This window comes from Canis lupus, chromosome 21 (assembly GCF_003254725.2).
Source record: "Canis lupus dingo isolate Sandy chromosome 21, ASM325472v2, whole genome shotgun sequence".
Taxonomy (NCBI): Eukaryota; Metazoa; Chordata; class Mammalia; order Carnivora; family Canidae; genus Canis; species Canis lupus.
The window spans coordinates 7,462,870-7,488,123 of NC_064263.1; the positions used below are offsets into that span (position 1 = coordinate 7,462,870).

The 25,254-nt window shown below is 37.1% G+C and overlaps 1 protein-coding gene across 5 annotated transcripts in view; it reads right to left on the bottom strand.

The window, feature by feature from the left end:
* Positions 1-25,254, bottom strand: part of DEUP1 (deuterosome assembly protein 1) — an 83,002-nt gene that overhangs the window by 48,591 nt on the left and 9,157 nt on the right. For all 5 annotated transcript variants that reach the window (XM_035704187.2, XM_025419318.3, XM_025419316.3 and 2 more), the window contains exons 3-6: positions 14,997-15,168; positions 13,517-13,612; positions 6,221-6,355; positions 2,020-2,133 (exon numbers count right to left, since the gene is read on the bottom strand). In XM_035704187.2, coding sequence (XP_035560080.1) covers positions 2,020-2,133; positions 6,221-6,355; positions 13,517-13,612; positions 14,997-15,168 — 517 coding nt within the window. The remainder of the gene's footprint in view (positions 1-2,019; positions 2,134-6,220; positions 6,356-13,516; positions 13,613-14,996; positions 15,169-25,254) is intronic.

Genomic DNA, 25,254 nt, shown 5'->3' on the forward strand with positions numbered 1-25,254 from the left:
TTAAAAATTTCAATTTCTGATGACCTAAAGAGAAAATGTATTTGTAGAACTTCAGAGCAAAGATGCAGAGTAGGGGAGGGGATTTGGGGTAGAGAAGTCTTATCAAGCAAGAAAGAATATTTTGTAGAGGAAAATTGTGGGTATAATTACACAATAGTTGAAAATGTCTATATGATGAAAAATATGCAAAATAAACAATTAAACAAAAACAGCTGGACTATAGGAAAAAGTTGTCAACACATATAACAAGGGCCAATAATTCTTAATGTACAAAAACTTCTATACATCCACAAGAAAAAGAGAACACAAAAGAAAAATTGGTGTTTATAAACAGGCAATTCATAGAAAAGGAAATGGAAAAGACTAAGAAGGATACAAAGAGATACTCAACCTTACAAGTAGTCAGAGAGATGCAAAACAAATCAAGTAAATCTACTATCAGTCCAAATTGGTAAAAATCAAAAGGCTAATAACATTCCATGTTGGTGAAAGTACAGGTACCCCCATAGACAGTTAATGAATGGAAATTACTATAACCTTTTAGGAAGTGATATGCTAGTATATATTTAAAAATTGGGGGTCAGCCCTGGTGGCTCAGCGGTTTAGCACCACCTTCGGTCTGGGGTGTGATCCTGGAGACCTGGGATCGAGTCCCACGTCGGGCTCCCTGCGTGGAGCCTGCTTCTCCCTCTGCCTGTGTTTCTGCCTCTCTCTCTCTCTCTGTCTCTCATGAATAAATAAATAAAATCTTTAAAAAAAATAAAAATAAAAATTTGAATGGACACAATACCCTTTGGCTCAAGAATCATTTCTAGGATTTTTACTCTAACAAAAGAAAAATACTAGCATTTAAAGATGTAAATACAAGGATATTTGTTATAGTATTAGCAAAAATATAGAAACAACCTGAATGTTCATCAGTAAAAAAGAATTATGGTATATATATCTACTATATACTATGATACATATTGTAATAGAAACCAAATTCTATTCAGTATTATGGAGAATTAAGTAATGACTTGAAAGAATATGCATGAGGAGGGATAATTAAATAAAACAACAAAGTTTTAAAAAGGAAAAATATACAAACTCTCCCAAATACACATTTTACATGTTTGTACAAACAAAAGAAAAAGTATAGAAAGAAAAACACCTATTAAATGTTTGTATTAAATTGATAAGAATGGAGAAGATGAAGCTATTAATTTCACGTTATTTTTGTATTGTTAAATTCAGAGAACATATATAACTTATGTAATGTAATTTATGTAAGTACCTTAAAGAATGCAAAATAAGAAACAAAAACAAAATCAAACAAAAACCGTAGTTTCTCACTGGCTTTAATAAAAATTCCAAATTCCTTGGCCAAGACTTTAAGGCTTATTATATAATCTGTATTCAACCACCAGGAAGGGTTTACCATCTCCAACCCTTCCTCACCTTCCACAGGGACTCCCAGCCAATTGGCCCACTTTCTACACCCAGAATTTGCCTTTTGCTCTCTTGCCTCAGTGATTTTCACTTGTTACTTCCACCACCCAAAATATTTCAAAATCCATCCATTCTTCAAGGCCCAACCCTAGTCCTACCCCTGCTGGAGGATATTTCCTCACTAACTCAGCCCAAATTTTTTCCTTATTCCTCTGAACTCTAAAAGATTTCCCATTCGCCTGCCATTAATTATCTATAAATATGTACATGTGTTAGCTCTACCTCTAAGCTGTAAGGTTCTTGAGGTCAGGGACCAAGCAATCTCAGACTTTCTAAGTGACTTGCCCATAAGCATGCAAAAACAGATGTTATTTAATGACATAATAACAACGGACACTTTTAAAAGTACCATCCGTTGAGACATGTAGACTAAAGTCATCATTACAAATTATCATGCACTTGCAACTTTACCCAGTATTAGACATACTCTGGTTATTTTCCCTTGGCTGGCATCTCTATCTGTAATAAGATTACAAAGATAGTAATAATAGTTAACCTCTAATTTTTTATAAGTAGTAGATAATGTACCTGAAATTGATTACACTTCTCAGATAATAATTTTTGTTGAGCATCTAAAGAAACCAGATGAGTCTGATATAGTATCTCTTGCTTGTCCCATTCTCTTGACTTTGCTCTAAATTCCTTTTAAAAAAGTGGAGGGACAAACATAAATTGAAGAAAATTATTCATTTAAAAGCACAATGATTAAGGCTTCTTTCATTTGTACATCTTCATTTTAAAGAACTACATCCATTCTTTCCCCATTTGGAAAAAAATAAATATTAAATCACTAATCTTGGATTTATTACTAGATATAGCTTCTGATTCTTATCACCAAACTTGTATCCTTAGCTTGTTTGCTTGTTGGTTTTTATGGGATGGGGCTTGGACTGATTTAGTGATTTTGTCCCTTTGTGGCTTTCAACACTATTGTCCAAGGTAAAGCCAAAATTAACTCATTCTTGCCAACAAAACAACCATCTCAGGCCTAATTTAGCCATATCAGCAGAGCTACCCTGGGGAAGAAGTGGAGGAATGAACTGGATACAATACACTCAGTTCTACAAGTTTTTGTTCAAGTAGTATAATCATAAAGCATGAATGTTCACCACTTAACTCAAGGAAAGGATATGGCTCTGGGAATCAATTAGTCAAGGAAGGTTATAAATTAGGAGGCTCTTACAGTGATTAAAGATGACCTGAAATTGAATGATGGTCATAAGGTTGGAAAAATATGGATAGGCCCTTTTAAATATATGATAATACCTTATGATAAATAAACTATATTTATTAAGATAAATGGAAACAATTCATTTAAAGTTATTGACTTTTATTCTGACATTCAACAATTCAAAATTAGGTACATAAAAACAGCATCTTTAATAATAGTGACAAGTTTACAAAACTAGGCATTTGTACAAAATAGCTAGTATTTAAAATTAGTACAATGTAGATTTTAAAAATTCCTGTTTTCTTTTAATTTTGGAAGGAGTCTTTGGAGTCAGGAGTCAAAATGTGGGCAAAGTTGACTTACATGGTTTATATCTTTCAGATAATACTAATATTTAGCAATACTCACCCAACAATTTCAATATTTTTTTTAAAACATATTTATTTATTTGAGAGAGAGAGTGACAGAGCATGAGCAGGGGGAGGGAAAGAGGGAGAAGCAGACTCCCCACTGAACAGCGAGCCTGATGTGGGGCTCAATCCCAGGACCCTGGGGTCATGACTTGAGTTGAAGGCAGGCATTTTAACTGACTGAGCCACCCAGGCGCTCCTCTCAATTTTGAAAATAAATATTTCTCAGGATGCTTTAAGAGGAGGCAGGAGCATTAGCTTCAATTCTTTACAAATTCTACAACCAGTAGAAATGAGGTCAAGAATGAGGCCAAGCAGGCTAGAAATATGTGTCGTAAACATATCAGCAGGTGCTCATAACAGTCCTGGCTTTCTTGATCTTAGAGATGTATTGATTTCAAGACTGATTTCAAGCCAGCACAATATATTCAGTAGTTATAGGACCATACGGAGACCTAGAGAGCTTTACGAGGATTTTTGTAGAGACTGGAGGTGTCCTCTCAGGTTCCAGAGGGTCTGCCTAAACCTCGAGAATAAGTTCTCCATGGTTGGAACTTTTTTGGTCTTCAAGGCTGATAGTGGGTCAGGGTCATTAAAATTATCATGTATATGTATATGTATATATACACACACACATACATATATATGTATATATATACACATATATATTTCTGTATACATATATATTTCTGTATAATATGTTTTTAAATCTCTTTACTAAATACTGGAATATGGAACTAACATTTCTTCAGTGATTGTTATATATCAGAGACTCTTTAAACCTCCACCTCTAAGATGGCTTTAACTTTGTAGTATGAAAATTTCACACTTACATAAAAGTAGAGATTTAAAAAAAACTCCTATGTACCTTTCACCCAGTTTGACCACCATCAACTTAACCATCCCTATTCCACTTCTCTCTCTGCTCGTTCTCTGTTGGAGTATTTTAAGGCAACTTCCAGACCTCATGTATTTTCACCTCTAAACGCTTCAGTGTGCATCTAAATATATACATATGTGTATTTTTTCTCACACAACCACGATGTCACCAATAAGGTATTTTAAACCCATTTACTGGCGAAAAAATAAAGTTCCTATGAGGCTAACAACTTGCCTGAAGGTCACAAGGCAAATAAATGAGTCAGTCAGGAAGCATTTTAAATTATAAACTGTCATGTTCTTCTGCATCAAGATGCTATTTCCCATTTCTCTATTACTAGAACAGTGAATAAACATTTATCCCAAAGGAAAAACATTCTTAGATCTAGACTGAAACTGGGACAGCCCATCTCTTACACATTAATTTTTTATATGGCTCTAAGTAAAAACAGGTACATGAAGTGTTTCCATAATTATACAGATTAAGCTACCTACACAGTGTGCTTAAAAATTTTATATAAGTACAAACCTATCAGGTCATAGATATACATATGGTAAAAAATGAGGCAGAATATATATATTAGAGCATGAGCAGGGGAGAGGGTAAGAGAAGGGAAAGAGGGGAGAGAGAGAATCTCAAGCAGCCTTCACACCCAGCATGGAGCCCAAACGTAAGGCTTGATCTCAGGATCCTGAGATCATGACCTGAGCCAAAATCAAGAGTCAGATGCTTAATCAACTGAACCACCCAGCTGCCACATTTGCTACTAATTACATCTATATTTCATCTATAAATTCATGAAATATATTTTGTGTAAATATTCCATTCCCTAAATGTAGAGTGTTCACACAAAGTAGTTAATATTAATTTTAGGACTTTTTCTTGTCTGAATTTATATGAATGTGGTTGTCCCATAAAACCCCATGAAAAGTCAATCAGAAGGCTAATCGGTGACTTGCGCTCTGCATTTTCAGTGAAAGCGTATGTATTATATTGCACATTTTTGGGCATCTTCTATGATACCAGGATATTTCTGAAGCCGTAAGAGCCAGACAGTTACACATGGTACATTTTCCTGTAGAGTCAGTTTTACTTAGCGGTAGTAGTTTTGTATTTTTTTTTTAAATCATACATTATTCAGTAGAATGTAAAATTTACAGGAATTTATAAGCTAAAACCCAAGCCTTCCAGCAAAGTTCTTGCACCAGGCTGGTTTGAGGGCTTATCTTAGATTTTTCTTTCTTCTTTTAAAGATATTTTGGAGGGAAAGTTTGAGAAGGACTGTTAATTGAAGAGTAAAATAATGAAAATCAAAGAGGGCAATGACAATTAGAGAGGAGGAAGGAGATAAGAGGCAGGAGACCAGGAAAAGAGACAAACGTGGGCTGGAACATGGGGATTAAGAGAAAGGAACAGATCAAAGATTCCTAGGTCTCTACCTGGGTGACTGGGGGATGCCAACCATTACCTACCAGCAAAGGAGAAGAAAGGGAAATCATTGGCTGGGGATGGGGAGCAGGTACTGGGGTTTAAGGCTTGAGAACAAAAGAAGAAATGAAGTGGACTAACTTGAGGTCAATTAACAAATGATAACGGGAGCAGCCCTAGGAACCGGGCTCAGGTTCCAGCAAGAATTTATAATTGAATCTATGTGCTGTTACATGACCTCTAGCAGGAATGCTCAAGAGCACAGGGAAGAAAAATCGCGGGTTTGTTTTTTCCAAGGTTGGGAAATTAAGGAGGAAAAAATAAGTGCATCTGGGACATAGTAAACCTTTTTACGGACAGAGATTTCAGAAACTCTGGGTGATAATGTGGTAGTACCTTGGAGTGGCCCTAGCCCTTTAAGAAAAAACCGTGGAACTTCAAACCCTGTTCCAAAAACTGTTACGAGGCTTCATTGGGATTTAAGTACCTAATAGTTAAATAGCCATTAAAAGATTTATTAGATATTCAATTTAACTGACCCCAGGGATGTCCTTCAATTTCACTCAACATCTGCAGTTTCTTTGAACTCTGTTTTTTTTTTGGAGGGGGGCCTCTCCAAAAATGCTGATCTGTATAAAAGATGCATAAATCAAAGTGATGTTTTAATTCGCTAAGTGCCTAAAGGGAAGGTGAACTAAGAAAATACACTGAATGAGAAGCTGATTTGTAATGGTGTTTGTTACCACAGCTGTACGTGCCATCAGAGACAGGCAGCCGGCAAGAGCAGCACAAATCAATCCTACCACGCATGAAGAAACTAAGACAGTACATATGGCTCACCTCTAATTTCTGGTTCAAATTGCTCAGCTCAAAGGGTATTTCTTCTTTGAGGTGTGGTGACTCCTTTCGCCGAACTTTACTTTGTTTCATCTGATGTAGCCTCAGTTTTTCAAAGCTATTCGTCAGTTTGGAAAACTGTAAGTAAGAGAGAATGCTAATGTCTTCCTGTAACTGGTGCTTTGAACTGGAATTCACAAGAGTTCTCCTCTTGGGCACCTCTTTGAAAATTTAAGTCATGATTGGAAAATGCAGTAATGCTTAAATGTTTTGATTAGTGAAGACAGGACCAGTTATTAAAACTAAATTACTGAAGCTGAACAGCATTCAGTTTTCATGTAAATTTGGGACTTCATTAACTGCACAAATGATTCACTCGATAAATGTTTTGTTTAGGTTTGTTTTAACCGTATGTAGCAAAGCTCAGAAGTTTTAAAAACCAAGTTTTTTTCTTTTATTTAGTGCCATCTTGTGTTGACAATTTTAATTTCAGTAACTCCTATAAAATAACAAGTGTATATTTTATTCAAGAAAACTGAGTACTGAACTTAAAAGATACAAACAGCATATACTACTTATTCATGTTCATATAAGTTTAAATAAATTGAAGTATCAAATTGATACAATCTTTTTCTTACCAATAATTCTTTTAACTTAGACTCTATACTATTTTTTCTGTTTCTTGTTATACCTTCAAATTACAGATTAAAAGCAGCATGGTCCATCAATATCTGTGAAGAAATTTCTAGGTAACTACAAAAGTTTTTTGGTTTTATTTTCACTTTTGAAAAAATTCTACAGTATAATTATACAGTACAATATTAAACCCAGGAAATTGACATTGGTACTATATATATATATGGTTTTGTGCCATTTTATCACGTTTAAATTTGTGTGACCACAACCACGATCAAGATACAGAAACATTCCAACAGAGACCTCCCTTCCTTTGTAGTGATGCTCATACCTCTCATCTTCTCACCTCTAATCCCTGGCAACCACTAATTTGTTTCTATCTCTATAATTTTGTCATTTGAGAATGTTATAAAATGGAATCATACAGTGTATGACATTTTGAGATCGGCTATTTTCTGACAGCGTAATGCCCTAAAGATATACATACATGTCAATAGTTCCTTCCTTTTTATTGCTCAGTATTATGCTCAGTATGGAATAGGGCCACAGTTTGCTTGACCATTCATATTTGAGATAGTTTGGTTGTTTCCAGTTTTTGACTATCACAAATAAAGCTATGAACGATCGTGTCTACTTTATCTGCTATTGATAGAGTCACATTTGCTTTCTTTTTCTCATATAATTTTAAAAATTGAGATGTAGTTCACCTCCCATAAAAGTCACCTTCTAAAAGATAAAATTAATTGGTTTTTAGTATATTCACAAAGTTGTGCAACAATCATATCACTGAATTTCAGAATATTTTCATTACCTCAAAAAGAAAGCCCAGAATGTTAGAATGATTATACATTTCTTCCTCATCCTTGTCCCTAGAAATTACTACTTATCTACTTTGTTTCTATATATTTGCCTATTCTGATCATTTCTTACTAATGGAATCATACTTTATGTAGTCTTTTGTGTCTGGCTTCTTTCACTTAACGTAATGCTTTCAAAGTTCATCTGTCTTGTAGCATGGATCAATACTTCATTCCTTTTCATGGCTGAATAGTATTCCATTGCATGAATATGCCACATTCTGTTTAACTGTTCATCAATCGATGGACATTTGGGTTCTTCCTACTTTTTGTATATTATAAATAATGCTGCTCTGAACACTTGTGTATAAGTTTCTGTGTAAATACATATATTTATTTCTCTTGGGTACATAACTAGGACTGGAATTGCTGCATCATATGGAAACTCTGAGTTTAACTTTTTAGGCATGGTAGAACTGTTTTCTAAGATGACTCTACCATTTTCCAGTACTACTGGGAATGTATAGGGTTCTAATTTCTCCATGTCCTCACTGACACTTGCTATTGTCCATCCTTTTTATTACAGCCATCCTGGTCAGTGTGAATGGGTATGTCATGATTTGATTTGCATTTCCTTAATGACTCATGATGTTGAACATTTTTTCATATGCTTATTGGACACTTGTATACCTTCTCTGGAAAGAAGTCTATTCATATCCTTGCCCATTTTAAAGTTAGGTCATTTACTTTTTGTTGTTGACTAGTATGAGTTATTTTTTTAATTCTGGATATTAGTCCTTTATCAGATATATGATTTATAATTGTTTTCTCCCACTTTGTGAGTTGTCTTCTCACTCTCTTGATGGTGTCCTTTGAAGCACAGAGGTTTCTTAATTTTGGTGAAGTTAAATTTATCTGATTTTTCTTGTGCTTTTGGTGCCAAATCTAAGAAACCATTGCCTAATCCAAAGTCATGAAGATCTACTCTTGTTTTTTTCTAAGATTTTATATATTTTTACATTTAGGTCTTTAATCCATTTTGAGTTAATTTCTGTCTATGGTTTAGGTCTAGCTTAATTCTTTTACATGTGGATATTCAGTTGTCCCTTTATTGTTTGTTAAAAATACATTCTTTCTCCACTAATTATCTCTGCACTGTTTCTGCTTTCTTTTGATTAAATTTGTATTGTATATTTTTCTACCTTTTTATTTTCAATTTACCTATATAGTTACGTCTGAAGTGAGTTTCTGGAACAGAACATATTGTTAGGCCATATTTTCTTAATTTACTCTGCCAATCTCCATCTTTTAACTGATATATTCAGACAATGTCCATTTAATCTGATTATTGATATATTAGAGCTTAAGCCTTACTCTTTGTTGTTGTTTTCTGTTTTCTAGTTTCTGGTTTCTCTATTTTAGCTTTTCTGTCTTCTTCAGGATTAAGCATTATTTAGAATTCTATTTTGGTTTACCTATAGTGTTTTTGAATATATCAATTTAAATACCTTTCTCAACTGTTGCTCTAGGTATTACATTATAAATACATAACTCATTATGGTCTACTAGTGTCAACATTTTACTGGTTCAAGGGAAATGCAGCAGTCCTACATTTCTTTATGTTCCTTTGCCCTGACTCATTTATATTATTATCTTAAGTATTTCCTCAACATATATTAAGAACCACCTTAGACATTGGTATAGTTTTTGCTTTAGCTGTCAAACAATTTAGAAAACTCAAGAGAAGGAAAGTATTACATTTACCTATTTTTTTAAAACTCTTTCCATTGTTTTTTCTTCCTTCCTGATGTCTCAAGATTCTTTGTGATTTCCTTTCTGCTAAGGGAATTTTCTTTAGCCATTCTTTGAAGGTAGGTTTATTGATGACAAATTCCCTTAGTCATTTTTCATTTGAGAAGGACTTGATTTTCCTTTCATTCCTAAAGATATTTTTTCTAGGCATAGAATTCTGGGTTGACATTTATGTTCTTTTAGCAACTGAAAAATGTTCCATATCCTCCAGCCTCCATGGTTTCTGATGAGAAATCTGTTATCTGAATTGATTTTTCCCTATAGGTAAGGTGTTATTTCTCTCTTCCTGTTTCCAAGATTTTTTTCTTTGTCTTTTAGATCTGAGAACTTTGCCTATGATGTGTCTTGGTATAGATTTCTCTGTATTTATCTTGTTTGAATTTCACCCAGATTCTTGAATCTGTAGGTTTTTATCTTTTTTAAAAAATATTTTATTTATTCATGAGAGATAGAGAGAGAGAGAGAGAGGCAGAGACATGAGCAGAGGGAGAAGCAGGCTCCCCATGAGGAGCCCGATGCGGGACTCAATCCCAGGACCCCAGGATCATGACTTGAGCTGAGGGCAGATGCTCAACCGCTGAGCCACCCAGGTACCCCTAGGTTTATCTTTTATCAAGTTTTGACACTTTTCAGCCATTACTTCTTTGAATATTTTTTCAGTCTTACTCCCTTTCCCTTCTGGGACTCTGATGACACAAATTCCCAATCTTTTGTTATAATCCTACATGTCCCTTAGTTTCATTTTCTTTTAGTCTATTTTTTTCTATGTTGTTCAGGTCGGGTAATTTCTATTCTGCAATCTTTAAGCTCACTGACTATTTCCTCCATCTTCTTCATTCTACTTTTGAGCCCATCCATTGAATTTTTTAGTTTGGTTATAGTATTTTCCAGAGATAATATTTCTAACTGGTTGCTCTTTATAGTTTTGTTTTTGCTAAAACTTTCATTGGTTTCGGGTATGTTTGTAATTGCTCACTGAAGCATTTTTATAACAGCTGCTTTTTTAAAACTCTTGTCAGATAATTCTAGCATCTGTATTCACTCACTGTTGACATTTCTTGGTTGCCTTTTCTCATTCTAGTTGAGATCTTCCGGTTCCTGGTGGGATGAGTGATTCGCTTATTGAAACTTGGACATTGAGGGTATTGTGCAATGAGACACTAGATTTTCTTTAGGGATTATGTTTCAGCCATCCTTTTCTGACAGCAAGGAAACTGGGATCGTGCCTCATCACTGCCAGGGGCAGTGGGAGGCCAGCTCTTGGCCTCAGTGGTAACAGGAGGGAGGCATTCCTTATCACTGCTGTGTGGGAATGGGGGTTCAGGATCCCTACTATATAGTCTTCACTGATACCAATTTGACTGGAGGGGCATAGGTACTTTTTACTACTTCTTACATGGCCTTCAGTGAAAGGGTGGTGAGGACAAATGGCCTCATTACCACTGAGAGGTGGTAAACGTCCTGACTCCTCATTTGGCTTCCCTTGATATCATTGGGGGGGGTGCCTCATCACCACCAAATGGGCACACCAGTCTAGATTCTCCACGTGGCCTCCACTAACATCATGGATTGGGGAGGGCCTTGTTAACAGTTGTGATGAAAGTCCTGACTCTCCACTCAGGTCTTGTCTAACACCACCCAGGCTGGGGAGCCTGGGCTACCTGGTGAGAGAGAGGCTGTCTATCCAGTCTGTGCTGGGGGTGGTGGTGGGGTGGGGCGGTGGTGGGTTTGGGGCTCAAGTCTTTTTCCTGCGGTGTCCGGCTGGAGTAGAGCAGTTATTATCTAAAACTGTGTAATTTTGCTAGGCTGTCTTTTTCCAGGTCTTTTGATTGTATAAAGCAGCATTCCTTGGGATTCTTTTTGTTTGTTGTTTGTGCCTTTTGGAGTGTCTGGGTTGTCAGATTCTCTGTTACCCAGACTGGGATATTAGAGGCAAAAAGAAATCTCAGGGAACTCACCACTATGTCGCTCCTTGGGTACCAAGGTCCTAGGTGGCCTGTCTCTTCCCTCCACTTCTCAGAGTCTTTATATGTCATTTTTTAAATAATGCCCAGGCTTTCTAGTTTATTTAGCAGGATCAAAATGCATTTACTCCATCTTTCCCAAAGTGAAAATCTCAAATATACACACAATTTAATCATAGTTTCATAATGGTTAGAAGGAAAAAACATATTCTCTTTCTAAAAAGGAAGCAATTTCTATGAGAAAGTTCTGATGGAGTTGAGTTATTCAAGGAAGATTGTGGTAAAGTGCATTCTTAAGATATTTCAGGAAAAGGAAATTGTACTTAAAGCAGGAATTTCAAAGAAGGAATCAGTAGAGCGAGCTAGCAGCAACCAAAGCGTGTTTGCCACATGACAGCATTTTCTGGTTAGAAGAATGACATATTACTAGCTTTTATGCAAACCAATTCTCTCTTTTTCCCTCCTTCCTTCTTTCCTTCTCTTCTGCTCCCTAATGTTCTTTCTTCCTTTCTTTTAGCACGAGAAGAAAAGAGAAGCAGTAAACTGCAGTGAAAGCAGATGGCTGCTCTCTCAAAAACAATGTAGTGTTTCCAACCTGTACTCTATGAAACACCTGTTTACAGTGTTTACACTATAATACTGTACTACAGTTTAAGCAGGGTTTGGCTTAAAAAATAAAGAGAGTTCCATGGGCACATATGTTTTGAAAAATGCTAGATTAAAAAGGCCAAATGGATTTGTTTAAAGCAGGACTTTTCACACCCTGTAATATGCTAATATGCATTGTGAATGTCCAGGAGCAGAGAAGAAGTAAACTGCATTTCCTAAACTCTCAATTTAGTGTTCCACAGAACACATTTTTGTGAAATTGCCATAAGGATATTTGTTGGTTAGGCAGCAGACAAGTAATAAAATAGAGCTGCAGAGTATCAAATGGCAAGGATTCATATATTATGTGACCGCTCAGCACCTGTAAACAAGTCTCACAACTTTCTAACAGTAGATGTGAAAAAAACCCAGAGATTAAAGATCTGGTAAGCAGTGATAAGAACTAATGAAATATAATTTTGAGATGGCACCTCACTTGTATCTCAATTTCTGTATTTTTTTCAAACTTATTCCAGATCGTGGTATCTCTGTACTGAATAATATAGTGATTTAATATATATGTTGCTGTTTTAGAGCTTTATAATTACAGAAAAAACAAGGTTGATTGACTTAAGCATTAAACGCTTAGGCACAGGAAAAACAATTTAGTTTCATAATTCAAGCTACCATCTAGTGGCAGCTATTTGAATTGCAGGCAAAATGTCTAAATTTAAGAGATAGTCTTTTAAGATTACATTTATTAAGTGGCATCAAATGTTTCATATTCCAATCTTAATGGCTGATAACCTCCCTAAAAAGGTACTTAAGAAAGAATTCACTACTTTAGAGGCTCTTTAATTGTATCACCACTTATGAAATCTTCGCACTTCAAAAATTTCACAAACTGTTTCCCATCGATTCATTTACAAAGTTAAGCAAGGACATAGCATCCACCAGATCTGAGAAGCACAGATGATGATTGCCCTATGTATTATTTGAGGTAAGGTAGAGAAGACTTTTGGCTTGCCAGCACAGTGGGGAGATACAGAAATAAATAAGAAAGAATTCAGTATCCCTATTCAGAATATCTGTCATTTATGAAACAGCCCTACCAGTATCAAAGTAATAAAGACCAGTTTTATCTTTTCAATTATCTATTTCGTAATACCAAAGTTATTTTTGTTGCTCATATAACTAATTATTATCATGTAATTAATCAACAAATCACTTGATAAATAGGCAATAGTCTTGCACTCTGCTAACAGTTAAAGGGATAAAGAGTTGATGGTCTAAGAAAAGAAACAATCTAATAAAACAGTGAAAGACAGGGTCAAACATATAACCCTAAGTTAAAATACAAGAACTTTACTTGTATTAAAAATAATCCATTTTAATAAAATACAATTTATAAGTCTATAAATTTGATACAATTTATATTTAAAAACATATATCAAAATGTATTAAATTAACAAATGAGATTACATTATAATAAGTTTCCTTACTTGAGCTTTTAGGGTTTGCAGTTGTCCTTCATAATTTCGCGTCATTGCCAAGTTACATTTTTCCAGACTATCCAACTTCTGTCTAAGTAACCCCACCTGCAGCAAGAATAAAATTTAATTTGTATTTTTCTCAACTTTTGCCTGACAAAATCAGAAAATATGCAAAGGAAGAGCACAATTGAAATAAAACTGCTGTACCAAAACAAGAATAAATATTTGTACTGCAGTTCTTAAAATAGCTATTAATAATTAAAGTCACAAGGCACACATTGCTAGCATTATTCCACTGGGTACACATTAGGACAGTATGGTATGGATGTTTGACGAAAGATCCATATCACCATCACATTCTAAACTAAAGTCTAGAATTTACTTTGCATTATCTTTTCAGGGGGCTATGTCATCATTATTCAGGCACAGCCTCTACAGATACACTTCGGCTTTTATTTTTGATGCCACTGCCTTCAATGGGAGCTCTGCTTTGGTGGCACTATGGAATAACTGCTACCTTTTTAGAAGAACATTTTAAAAAGAAAAGAATAATGTCTCAGAGGAGTTCTTAGGGGTTTGGCTTACAGAATTTGCTTAAAAAAGCAGGTAAAGCACCTGTGTACACATCTGTGTTGTCACAAATATGGAAGTCAGAAAATAGTCCCTGGCATATTCCAAGTCTGATTAGCCCACCTCTCCTATGGAAGGAAGCAAGATGCCAATAACTAAGTCAACTATGCCAAACAATAACTCCATTAACTATGTCAAAAACTAAGTTCTATTGAGAGGCCAATAAAGGTAAAGGAATGGCTGATGAACAGGCTGACTGATGACGTTTTAATATATGATTAATGTAAACACTTCTCTTAGACCTTGCCCTGAAGAAAAATTCACAGACACAGAAGTCTGTGATTAGGTAAAGATATGGTTTTCCTGAACTCCTCTGGAAGCCTGAGAGCACTTATACATTCTACAATCACCACCATGGTTGTAAGCAAACTTTTTAGGGGCTGAGGACACTTCTCTTAAGAAGGTGCCCAGATATATACATACACCCCCTTCACCAAACTCTTTTCTCCCTTGTCCTGAAATCATGTCTTGACATTTCACTTCTTTCAGGAAATATTCTTCTAGGGGATTAAAAGAGGCTCTTGAACTTGGCCATTTCCAAAGACACAGTTTGGACAACTACTTTGTTTCTACGGCTACAAAACCACTGACATCTTTGCTTGCAAACAATATTCGTTTCACATACATACTGAATGCTTACTTTTCTAGATGGCACTGACATGTTGTGTTTGCATCAGCAAATTTTTATGGGTTTAGGCTCTGATCCTCATTTATTTGATAGAACATGTTTAACACACTATGACAGAATTCCAAGCAATAAATGCTACTGCTGATGCCTGACAAAAAGCATACGTAATGAAAAACATATTCCAACAGAATAAATATGGTTTCTGTCTGAATTAACATGTATATTCAGTACCTCTTGACCTTTCTGATCCAAACAAGTCTGTGCATTTGCCAACTCTTGATCCCGAAGATCTAATCGTGTCTCCAAAGCCCGCATTTTCCTTTCCCAATCCAATTTTTTGTTGCTTACCATGATGTCAATTTGTTCCATTAATTCCTGAAGTTCGGCCTCACAAGGAGAAGCTCTGGCAATGTTTGAAAAGTAAAACACATTTTAAAGGAGTAAAATGTAAGGACAAGAAAGATGATTCCATTGCTCTGAATACCTTGATCATTATTTCCTCAAATTGTTCAATTGTTTAAAGAGGAAAAAAGTTAGAGGTTAAAATTTAAACTAAAACCAAAAGCTAATTTCAGAGTAAACAGTGAATATACATTAAAAATTTTTAAATGACATTTCCTAAAGCATAGCTGCTGTCATAATATAATGCAATACACTGGTTACACCACTTCTATTCTCTTCTTAGTGTATGTGGTAGCACACGGGTCTTCCAGAGGCAAAGGTTTTGACTTAGAAAGTCCTTTTTATTTTTAAACTTTCTTAAAAAAATATTTATTTAAATAATCTCTACACCCAACGTAGGGCTTGAATTTATAACCCCGAGATCAAGAGTCCCATGCTGTTCTAACTGGGGCAGGCAAGAGTCCCATGCTGTTCCAACTGGGCCAGGCATCCCAATATTTTATAAGCCTTGACAACATTTAATAAATATCTGATAAATTATTTCAAAGTATAAACTTTGGAACAATAGACAAGGAAGTCCTAAAATGAAAACACACATGGGGGTTATGTGAGAAACAAGGTCACAATAAAGCTAGCTAGCTAAAAAAAAAAAAAAAAAAAAAAAAAAAAAAAAAAAAAAAAAAAAAAAATTAATTAACATTGTTCAAGTGGGCTGATTCTATGGAAAATTCAAATTATGAAAGATGATTCAATGCTCTTCCATGTAAATATACATGTACCTATGTCTATCATAACTTGAGTAAGTTTGATGGCACATAAACTGGGACTTCAGTCATGCCTATCAGGGATAGAAGAGCAACCCCAGGCTAGGTAAGACCAGAGTCAAGGGTACTCACTGGGCTACAGTGCTACTCCTCCAGGAGGGGAACTTGGTGTGATCTGGCTGGTGTCCCCTTGGAAAGAATCTGATCAGGCAAGTGGGGGCAGAGTAATGTAACTCTTTAGATAATGGGGATACTCAGTCAGATAAGGGGTAATATCTTGGATCTCAGAGAGTCTATTTATATTTGAAACAAAGCCCTTGGTAAAAGCTAGATTTTCTGAGGTGCTAGTTGTGAGATGATAGAGAGCTGGGTGCTTCTAGGGCAGGGTTCTCCTTCAAGGAAGCTGATACATTCCACAGGGAACTGGCATAAATCCAGTTATTCAGAATGGATACACAGGCAGATTTGATGCCTCAGATTTCAGCCTAAAGAACACACACATGTCCAGATTAGAAGGCAAGTTATTTCAGTATCCATTCAATGGTGGTGATGGGGCTTCTAATATATTTGTGTAGGTGGGAGGAACATGGGGAGGGAAAAGCAGGTAAGACATATGTTCTCCATTTAGTTTCACCAAATCAGAATTTTAGAGGTAATTAAGGATCATTTAGCGTTCTGAAAAACCTATGGCCCAGAGGGGTCAAGGTCACACAGTAATCAGTTGAAAGAGCTAGATCAAGATCCTAGGCAGCTGCTTCCCATCTTCAGCTCCTTGCTGTGTATTACACAGCAAAAGACATGATGTTTAAGTAAGGACTTGCTTGAAAAATATAAATTAGGGGATCCCTGGGTGGCTCAGGGGTTTGGCGCCTGCCTTTGGCCCAGGGCGTGATCCTGGAGTCCCGGGATCGAGTCCCACGTCGGGCTCCCGTGTCTCTGCCTCTCTCTCAATCTCTGTGTCTATCATGAATAAATAAATAAATAAATAAATAAATCTTAAAAAAAAGAAAAATATAAATATAAATTAGCTCCATTGAAATAGAATTAGAAACAGGTATTAGAACCCAAAGAACTCGGAGTTTCCAGGGCTTTCTAAAATGCCCAGTCAACCTGAATGAAGAATGTCGCTTTGATCGGTTTATTCAACAGTGACCTCACCAGTTTTGACATCAGAAAGCTTTTAAATACAAAGTGCCATTCTAATGACTTCTAGCATTTCTGGACTAAGGCACAAAGGCTCTCCATTTTTACTTAAAACCCAAAACAAACCTGAGGAAAGGAAGTACTAATTCCTCTATAAATAAATTGATCAAATTTTAATTGGAGTTACGATGTGGAGAAAAACAGCAGAACAAAAAGAATTGTTTTCACATCATTTTCTTTTTCATAACAACATGTATCACCTTTACTATAAAAACATTCTGTTCTTTCCTGCTATTGTAAGCTGTGAAAGAAAATGGACTATGTTGGTCTTTTTCATCACCATCTCACTGGAGCTCAGCACAGTGCTCCAGCACATAGCAGATGCTCAATAAATTTCTGAAAAATGAACAAATGAGATCTTTTCATCACTATCTCTTTGGCATGTAGGAATGCACCATACTATAATGGAATTAAAATATAGGCTGAAAGTAGAGTGTGACATAATGGAAGCTACTCAATCAATATTGTTAAATAAATGAGTGAATGGTTTCTTTTCTGATTATGACTATGCCATGCAAAAATTAGGGTATTTAGACTCAGGGTGGAAGGGCTTTTACAAGTCATCTTGTCCAATTACCCATCCAGTGTTTGCATATCTCTCACAAATGTTTCATAAGAGAATCCTCTATGATGCCCCACTGATCAGATTCAGCAGGTCTAGAACGGAGCCCAAGATTCTGCATCGCTAACAAAGATGGCAAGTGATTCTGGTGCATGCTAAGGCTTGTGATCTGTTTTGCAATATCAGTACCAGGAGGTCACCCAGCCGAGGTATGAATTTCTCTTTTTCCCAGGCAACCACTGTCTGAGATTGTATCTAGAAAGCAATGAGTTTTTTAAAAGTTCTTTTACTTTGAAGAGTCTTTTCATCCACTGGCTCTAGTTTGATCCACTGGGACCATGCAGAACAAATGCCTTTTCAACAGAGTACACCTTGAAGTACTTGCATATAGTTATTGACATGTCAAATGTAGTTACCAGTACTTTCAGATTCTTCCAAGTTTTCTCATTGTTCAATAGTAGATAATGAACATTCAAGCAGACAATGGCCAGAACATATGATAACAGACCCTTACCCACAACCTCTATAGCAATAGTCCTAGAATGGTCAGGATCAATCAGTGACTGACAACTTCCTTAATTTTTGCCTCCACTTGCAACTCAGAAAAAGCCAAAATACACTCCCCAAACTAATCACATAGGATCCCCGTAACAGCCTCCATCCGATGAAAACAGATCTGAAACCTTCTCTTTTGTTCACTGTAAGCCTTTCCCATCCAAGTACGGATGATGGTTGCAACTCCTTTACTATATAGCAAGCTTTGAATAAATAGGCTTCATTTGTTCTCATTTGGGTGGTCTTTGTTTATTTTCTTCAATTGCCTGTAGAGATTTCTTTTTTCTCTACCACTCACTGCTGAGTATACTGCCTGGAAAATACTAGATACTTAACTTACCATTTATTGAATTAATGAAAAAGTGAATGACTATGGAAAGACTTTCAGACCCTTCAGAATCCTGGTGGCTCTCCATTGAACAAGTTCCTGTTTGATTTCCTCCTTGAAATGTACCATTCAGAACTGGAACATATTACCCCAGGTACAGTCTAATCAGTTTCGACAGGGACTCTCACATCCTTTGTTTTAGATATTTTTATTCGAGCAGATGAAGATCACCTTAGCTTTGAATTTGGGAAGGGGAAGGCAAAGCAGTGATACAATAGCATTTCAAGGTGAGTTTATTCTTGTCTAAGAACCTATTCCATGCATGCTACAAAGCCAATGTCTTGCGCTTATTTCACTGGGGGTAGGGGGACTGCTCCAATAAATATATTTATCCTTATTTTTTTTAAAAGATGTGATTTATTTTATTCATGAGAGATACAGAGAGAGGCAGAGGCACAGGCAGAGGGAGAGGGAGAAGCAGGCTCTCTGCGGGGAGCCTGATGCAGACTCGATCCCACGACCCTGGCATCACAACCTGAGCCAAAGGCAGACACTCAACCACTGAGACACCCAGGTGCCCTATATTTATCCTTATTAAATTTCAGTGTGATCATTGCAGCCTCTCAGCATGAAGCAGTCATTCACTGGCTGTTCCCCTTTTGTAGAGCTAGGAAAACAGACAGAGACCTGTACGCAGACACACTTGCAAGGCAGGTATAATACGAGGCTGATGAACCCAGGCAGCTTTTCGAGGAAGGGAGGGGTAAGGAATACAAACTTGGACAGGGTGGGTTACCACAGAAGCCTTCCTCAAGGAGCTTTTGTTTTGGGATCCTGCCATACCTCTCAGTTTTCTGTCAGCTGCAGATCTGATAAGCATTACTTGTTTCACAGATAAATATGTTTTTTTACCCCAAGTGACCGTAAAATATCATGCAAGACAGGATGGAGGACAGAGCTCTGTGGCATTCCACTACCAAGCCCAAGGGTGACAGGGATCTGGTGGTTGCTTCTTTTCTTATAATCAGTTTCTTTTTTTTTTTTTTATTTAAAAAAAATTTTTTTAAAAAATTTATTTATGATAGGCACGCAGTGAGAGAGAGAGAGAGGCAGAGACACAGGCAGAGGGAGAGGCAGGCTCCATGCAGGGAGCCCGACGTGGGATTCCATCCCGGGTCTCCAGGATCGCGCCCTAGGCCAAAGGCAGGCGCCAAACCGCTGCGCCACCCAGGGATCCCTTTTCTTATAATCAGTTTCTAATCCACTTAATTAAACTTACGATCTTTCCTCTCCACCGTCCCTGTCCCCCGGCCCCGCCATAAAAATGTCATGAAAAGGGGATCCCTGGGTGGCGCAGCGGTTTGGCGCCTGCCTTTGGCCCAGGGCGCGATCCTGGAGACCCGGGATCGAATCCCACGTCGGGCTCCCAGTGCGTGGAGCCTGCTTCTCCCTCTGCCTGTGTCTCTGCCTCTCTCTCTCTCTCTCTCTGTGACTATCATAAATAAATAAAAAAAATTTAAAAAAATGTCATGAAAAGCCCTGTAAAATATTATGGCAAAGCCCAAAGAAGATCCTATCTATACACTTCCTGATGCACCTGCATATCAGCCCTGTGAGCCAAGGCTGATCTAGTGCACAGCCATGGAGGCACGTCTGTGCTGAGTCCAGGGCCACTGCTTCCTCCCCGGATGCTCACAAACCCACCCATAATCCCTTCCAGAGTCTTCCCAAAGACTTAGCCAAACTCAGGTTTACATCAAACTCAGCTTTCTGCCAAATTTAATATTCCTTTTTGAAATTCAATGATCTAATCTGGTATATTTTCCCTCCTTCAGTTTTTCCAAGATAATTAAGAGCAGTTGGTCTCCACAGCATCAGTATATGCTCCTCAAGCTAATGAACCTTAAAATGAAATACAAAAGGCTAGTTTAGCTTTCTTACAAAGCTGGGCACTAACGTTATTTATATTTTCATTTCTTCTTTTAGTTAAATGCCAGGCTGCCACTATGCTAATTACATTCCTGTTCTTCCTCTCATGGATCCTTACAACATCCTGTAAAATAGGTCTTATTACTCCAATTTTAGAAACGTTAAGGCACTAAAAAAGAAAAAATCCTCTAAGTCTTCCAACTTTAGGGACAGGGTGGATTGTATCTGATACACTCCTTAAGACATACAAGCCCTGGCCCTGATTGCTGGGTTTATTATCGGGAGCCAATTCACAAGAGAAGGATTGTGGGGCGAGGACAGAGATCTTAAACCAAAAGGAAGGGGCTCACTGAGACTTTCAGGTGATATATTGATCTGAGGAGCCTAGAGTCAAAATATAAGGATATAAAACTTAAAGATGAAGAGAGCAAAAAAAAAAAAAAGCTGATGATATAAATGGAGGTAGTAGTGCCAATGTGTGGAGGAGGACAGGGACATGGAATGTGGTGACTCATTCAGAGTGAAAAAAGGCTGGAGTAACACACATATCCAAAGTTCTTTCATATATGGGATTGCATGCTGATTCTTAGAAGGGCAGACCTTCATCAGACAGATGGCTATGGCAACTATATGATCAATTATCCAAACCAGGACAATTTTGAAAGCGAAAGGGGCACTAATGATAATTTATATTAACTTACGTATATCAATATATTAATTTCTAATATAATTTATAATGTTACATTTATTAACGTAATCTTTGCCAGGGCAAAGATGAAACCAGTGATTGTTCTGGGCCAAGTGGGATGTAGGGGCAGTCTACCCATCATCAATCTGGAAAATAGAAATGGATAAAAAGGTCTGTTAAAAAAAAATAAAACCAAGGTGAGTTCATTTTGGGACATAAGATATCAAATAGAAATGGATCTTGAGCTTGACAGAAAGAAGAGGGCGTTTGAAAAACAAATATGGAAGTTATCATAGAGAAAGTCATCATAGGCAGAAGAGAAAGAGGAGGCTATATCATGCAACATGGAATAGTCTAAGAAAATGTGTTCCAAAACGTGATGGGCAACATGAGCCATCATATTAGGTCTTAACTTTCCAAAATATTTTAATGAAACCCATTCTAAAATGTAGCAACATATTATTTGTCTTAGTTACATTACCACATATTTAGCTAAACCAATAGAATTTAACTTTTCAGTAGAGGCTCATAGACCCTATTCTGTATATCAAATACTGCACCACACCAGAAACCTAAATAGATCCAATGGGAGAGACCCCAGAAGTCCCAGAACCCACTTTCATAGACATGTCTGTGATGTTGGCCTGCTCTATAGTTGACTGTTCCCTCTAAGACAGTAAAGTGAAAGGCTTAATACTTTATGATGCCTCAGTCGTAATTTCATGGTTGCCCTCATTCAAAATTAGTTACCAAATTATAACTAAAAATAACTTTTCTTAAGCACTTTTCTTGTTGCCCAAAAAAATGCTATTTACTGTCATCATTAGTGTTTGCTGACTTAGCAGCATTATAATGCCTATTTTTACTGCATATTTGAGATGGTGGCTCATACTCAGTCCATTCTGCTCCCTCATCTGTAATAATCTTAATGTTGGGATGTGGAGGAGGTATAAATCCCACCATTCCCAAAAAGATGCTTACATGAAATTATCCAAGCCTTATTCTAGAGCCTTCATCATAATTATAAAAGAAAGACATTTATAGAAATAAAACGCAATGTGATAGCTTCCAAGTTCCTATATCAATATTTTTATTAGAATTCTAGGTACATACAAGTTTAAAATCTCACATTTTTATGTTCTAAAAAGAATGGAAGATCTTTTAAATATCTATATTACAGATAAACTTTTTCTCAAAACTTTTCTATAATGACCATTCCTCTTCTGAGTAACATCTTGGTTCACAGACTGAATGATGTAAGAAGACAGTGAAATATTAGCAGGCACCAACCCTTTCTTCAGGGTGATTTTTATTGTTATCTAGAAATATAAGTAATTCACTACACTCATAAACATATATCTCTAAACTTCATATTAATAGAGAACCATGGGATAATTAGTAATATACTACATATGCTTTGGGTTGGGTCCTATAAGGCAATCTCTAAGAGGACAATTAAAATTCCCTCTTGCTAAAAGGTCTATTACATGAAAGACTGCAGTGTTAGTACAAATGAGAATAGCCATTTTACCCTTTTTCTATTTAAAACTAGAGCCAGCTATTTCACTGGATCCTAACAGCAAAGAATTAGCAGTAATTAGGTAAACATTGACAAAATCTGTCTAATAATAGGAAAATAGATAATACACTGTTTCCTGAATGTTGGAAATGAACCTTCTTTTGCCAGCTTGTTCTGATAACTTCCAAATATCTAGTGCCTGAGTTCTGAGCTCCAGTCTTCTATATCCAACTACCTACCATTTAACATCGACTTTCCCACAGGACACCTTTAGGCATCTCAAACTTCACATATTCAAAACACAGCCCTTGACTCCCTGCACCACAGACCTGCTCCCACTCCAGTCCACTTTATCTGTTTAATTGGCACCAGTGCTACAGTTGCTCATGATAAAAACCCTCATGATCTGCGATTTGTGTTTCTCTCAACAGAGAGAAACCAGAACAACAGGTCTATTGGCACTGCCTCCAATATATATTCTTAAATTCTGATCATTTCTCACCATGTCCAGTAATAAAACTTTGGTCTGAGTCATCCTTATCACTTGTCTGATTTCATTTTTGTCTCCTATGCAGCTAGCTGCCAACCTAACATCACCCTTCCTTTCTTCCATAACAGATCTCCAATATTACTCAAAGTGGAAATGTGTCCAGCTAAAAACACAACTACATTTGGCAGTCTCTCCTGGACCTAGGCATGGCCATGGAACAAAATCCGGCCTGTGAAAGGGAAGCAGAAGTTGCCGTGAAGCTATTTAAAAGGGAGCTAGAGCACTTGCTTTTGGCATCCCATACATCCCTCACTTACCACTTGGGGGCACTTGGCCTGATTCCTAGTGGACAGAACTTTCATTTCTTGCTACCTGTGTGACAGGCCAGAAGTAACAGGAAATTGAAGCCCTCCCAGGAGCAATCTTCAATCTTCAACCAGTGACTGTCAGTTACTGGTGTGTAAATACTTGCTCCTTGGATGGGATAACTCTGAGGGCTGTGCTTTATACTGGGTTCCAGAGTTTCCCCATTAGGCTTTTGTTCCAGTCACCCTCAGTGATAGCTGGTTTCATAACTTGCCCTTCCTTACGTTACTTGCCTCTTCCCATAAGTGGTAGGCCAAAAAACAGCCCCTGTACACATTTGAACCTCTGGAATAAATAAATGCTACTTTATTTAGAAGAAAGGTATTTGCATAAGTTAAAGATCTTGAGATGGGGAGATTATCCTAGGTTATCTGGGTGCATGCTAAGAAAGAGGCAGAGGGAGATTTGACATACAGGAGAAGGGATATGGAGATGAACCAGAGACAGATATGAAGATGTTGGCTTTAAAGGTCAGAGAGAGAGGAGAGGTACCTGGGTGGCTCAGTTGGTTAAGCATCTGCCTTCTGCTCAGGTCATGATCTCAGGGTCCTAGGATTGAGCCCCATGTAGAGCTCTCTAAGCAGGGAGCCTGCTTCTCCCTCTCCCTCTGACCTTCCCCCTGCTCATGTGGATTCACTCTCTCTCAAGTAAATAAATAAATAAATAAATAAATAAATAAATAAATAAATAAATGTCAGAGAGATGTGGCCATAAGCCAAGGAATGCTGGCAGCCACCAGAATCTGGAAGCAAGGAATAGATTCTTCCCCAGAGTATCTGGAGAGAATGTAACCCTCTGGATACCTTGATTTTGACCCAGTGATACTGATTTTGGACTTCTGGACTCCAGAACTGTGCATGTGCTTATGATTTGGTTGTTTTAAGCCACCAGGCTTGTTATATGGCAGTAACAGGAAACTAATATACCACATTTTCTCATCTCCCAAAAAACTACTTGCATCCAAATCCTTGTTTCAAGGCTTTGGCCTCTGTAAGAAGCCACAATAAAGTTTTGGCATGTGCTCTTTTGGTTTTACCCATCGCCCTTCCTCTGCTCCCATTCTGGAAAGCAGATGTAATGATTGCGGTGGTTAGCCATCTTGTAACCATAAGGTGACCACAAATAAAAAAGCCCCCCACTGAGGGGAGTAGAAAGATACATGGAGACTTGTATAGACAGCTAATTATTTGACATCTTCAGTTGGATGTGAAATAGGCTTCTCAAACCAAGCTTGCATTTTCTCTGGCCTTCCTTATTTTAATAAATAACAACTTATCCTTCCAAATGGTGGGTGAAAAGCTTTTGGATAATCCTTTGCCCATGTCCTTTTTGCATACCACACATCCAACTCACGATTTCTAAATATTGTCAGCTTTTCTGTCACTATTTCTACCTCTACCAAGCTTATCTAAATCACTGTCATCTCCCACCTGAATTACTGCAACAGCTAAGCTTGTCTATCCCTCCTGCTCTCACCTTGCTGTGGTCTATTCTCCACATAGCAACTGGAATAAGCCTTTTAAAACACTAAGTCAAAGGATGTCACTGCATTGCTCAAAGCCCTCTAGGCACTTCCCATTTTACATGGTCAGTGTGCCTAGCCCGTGATGTACATGCCTGGGTTTACACATACCATTGCTTTTTCTTTTTTAAAGTAACTTTACTGCAATTAATCTTTCATAA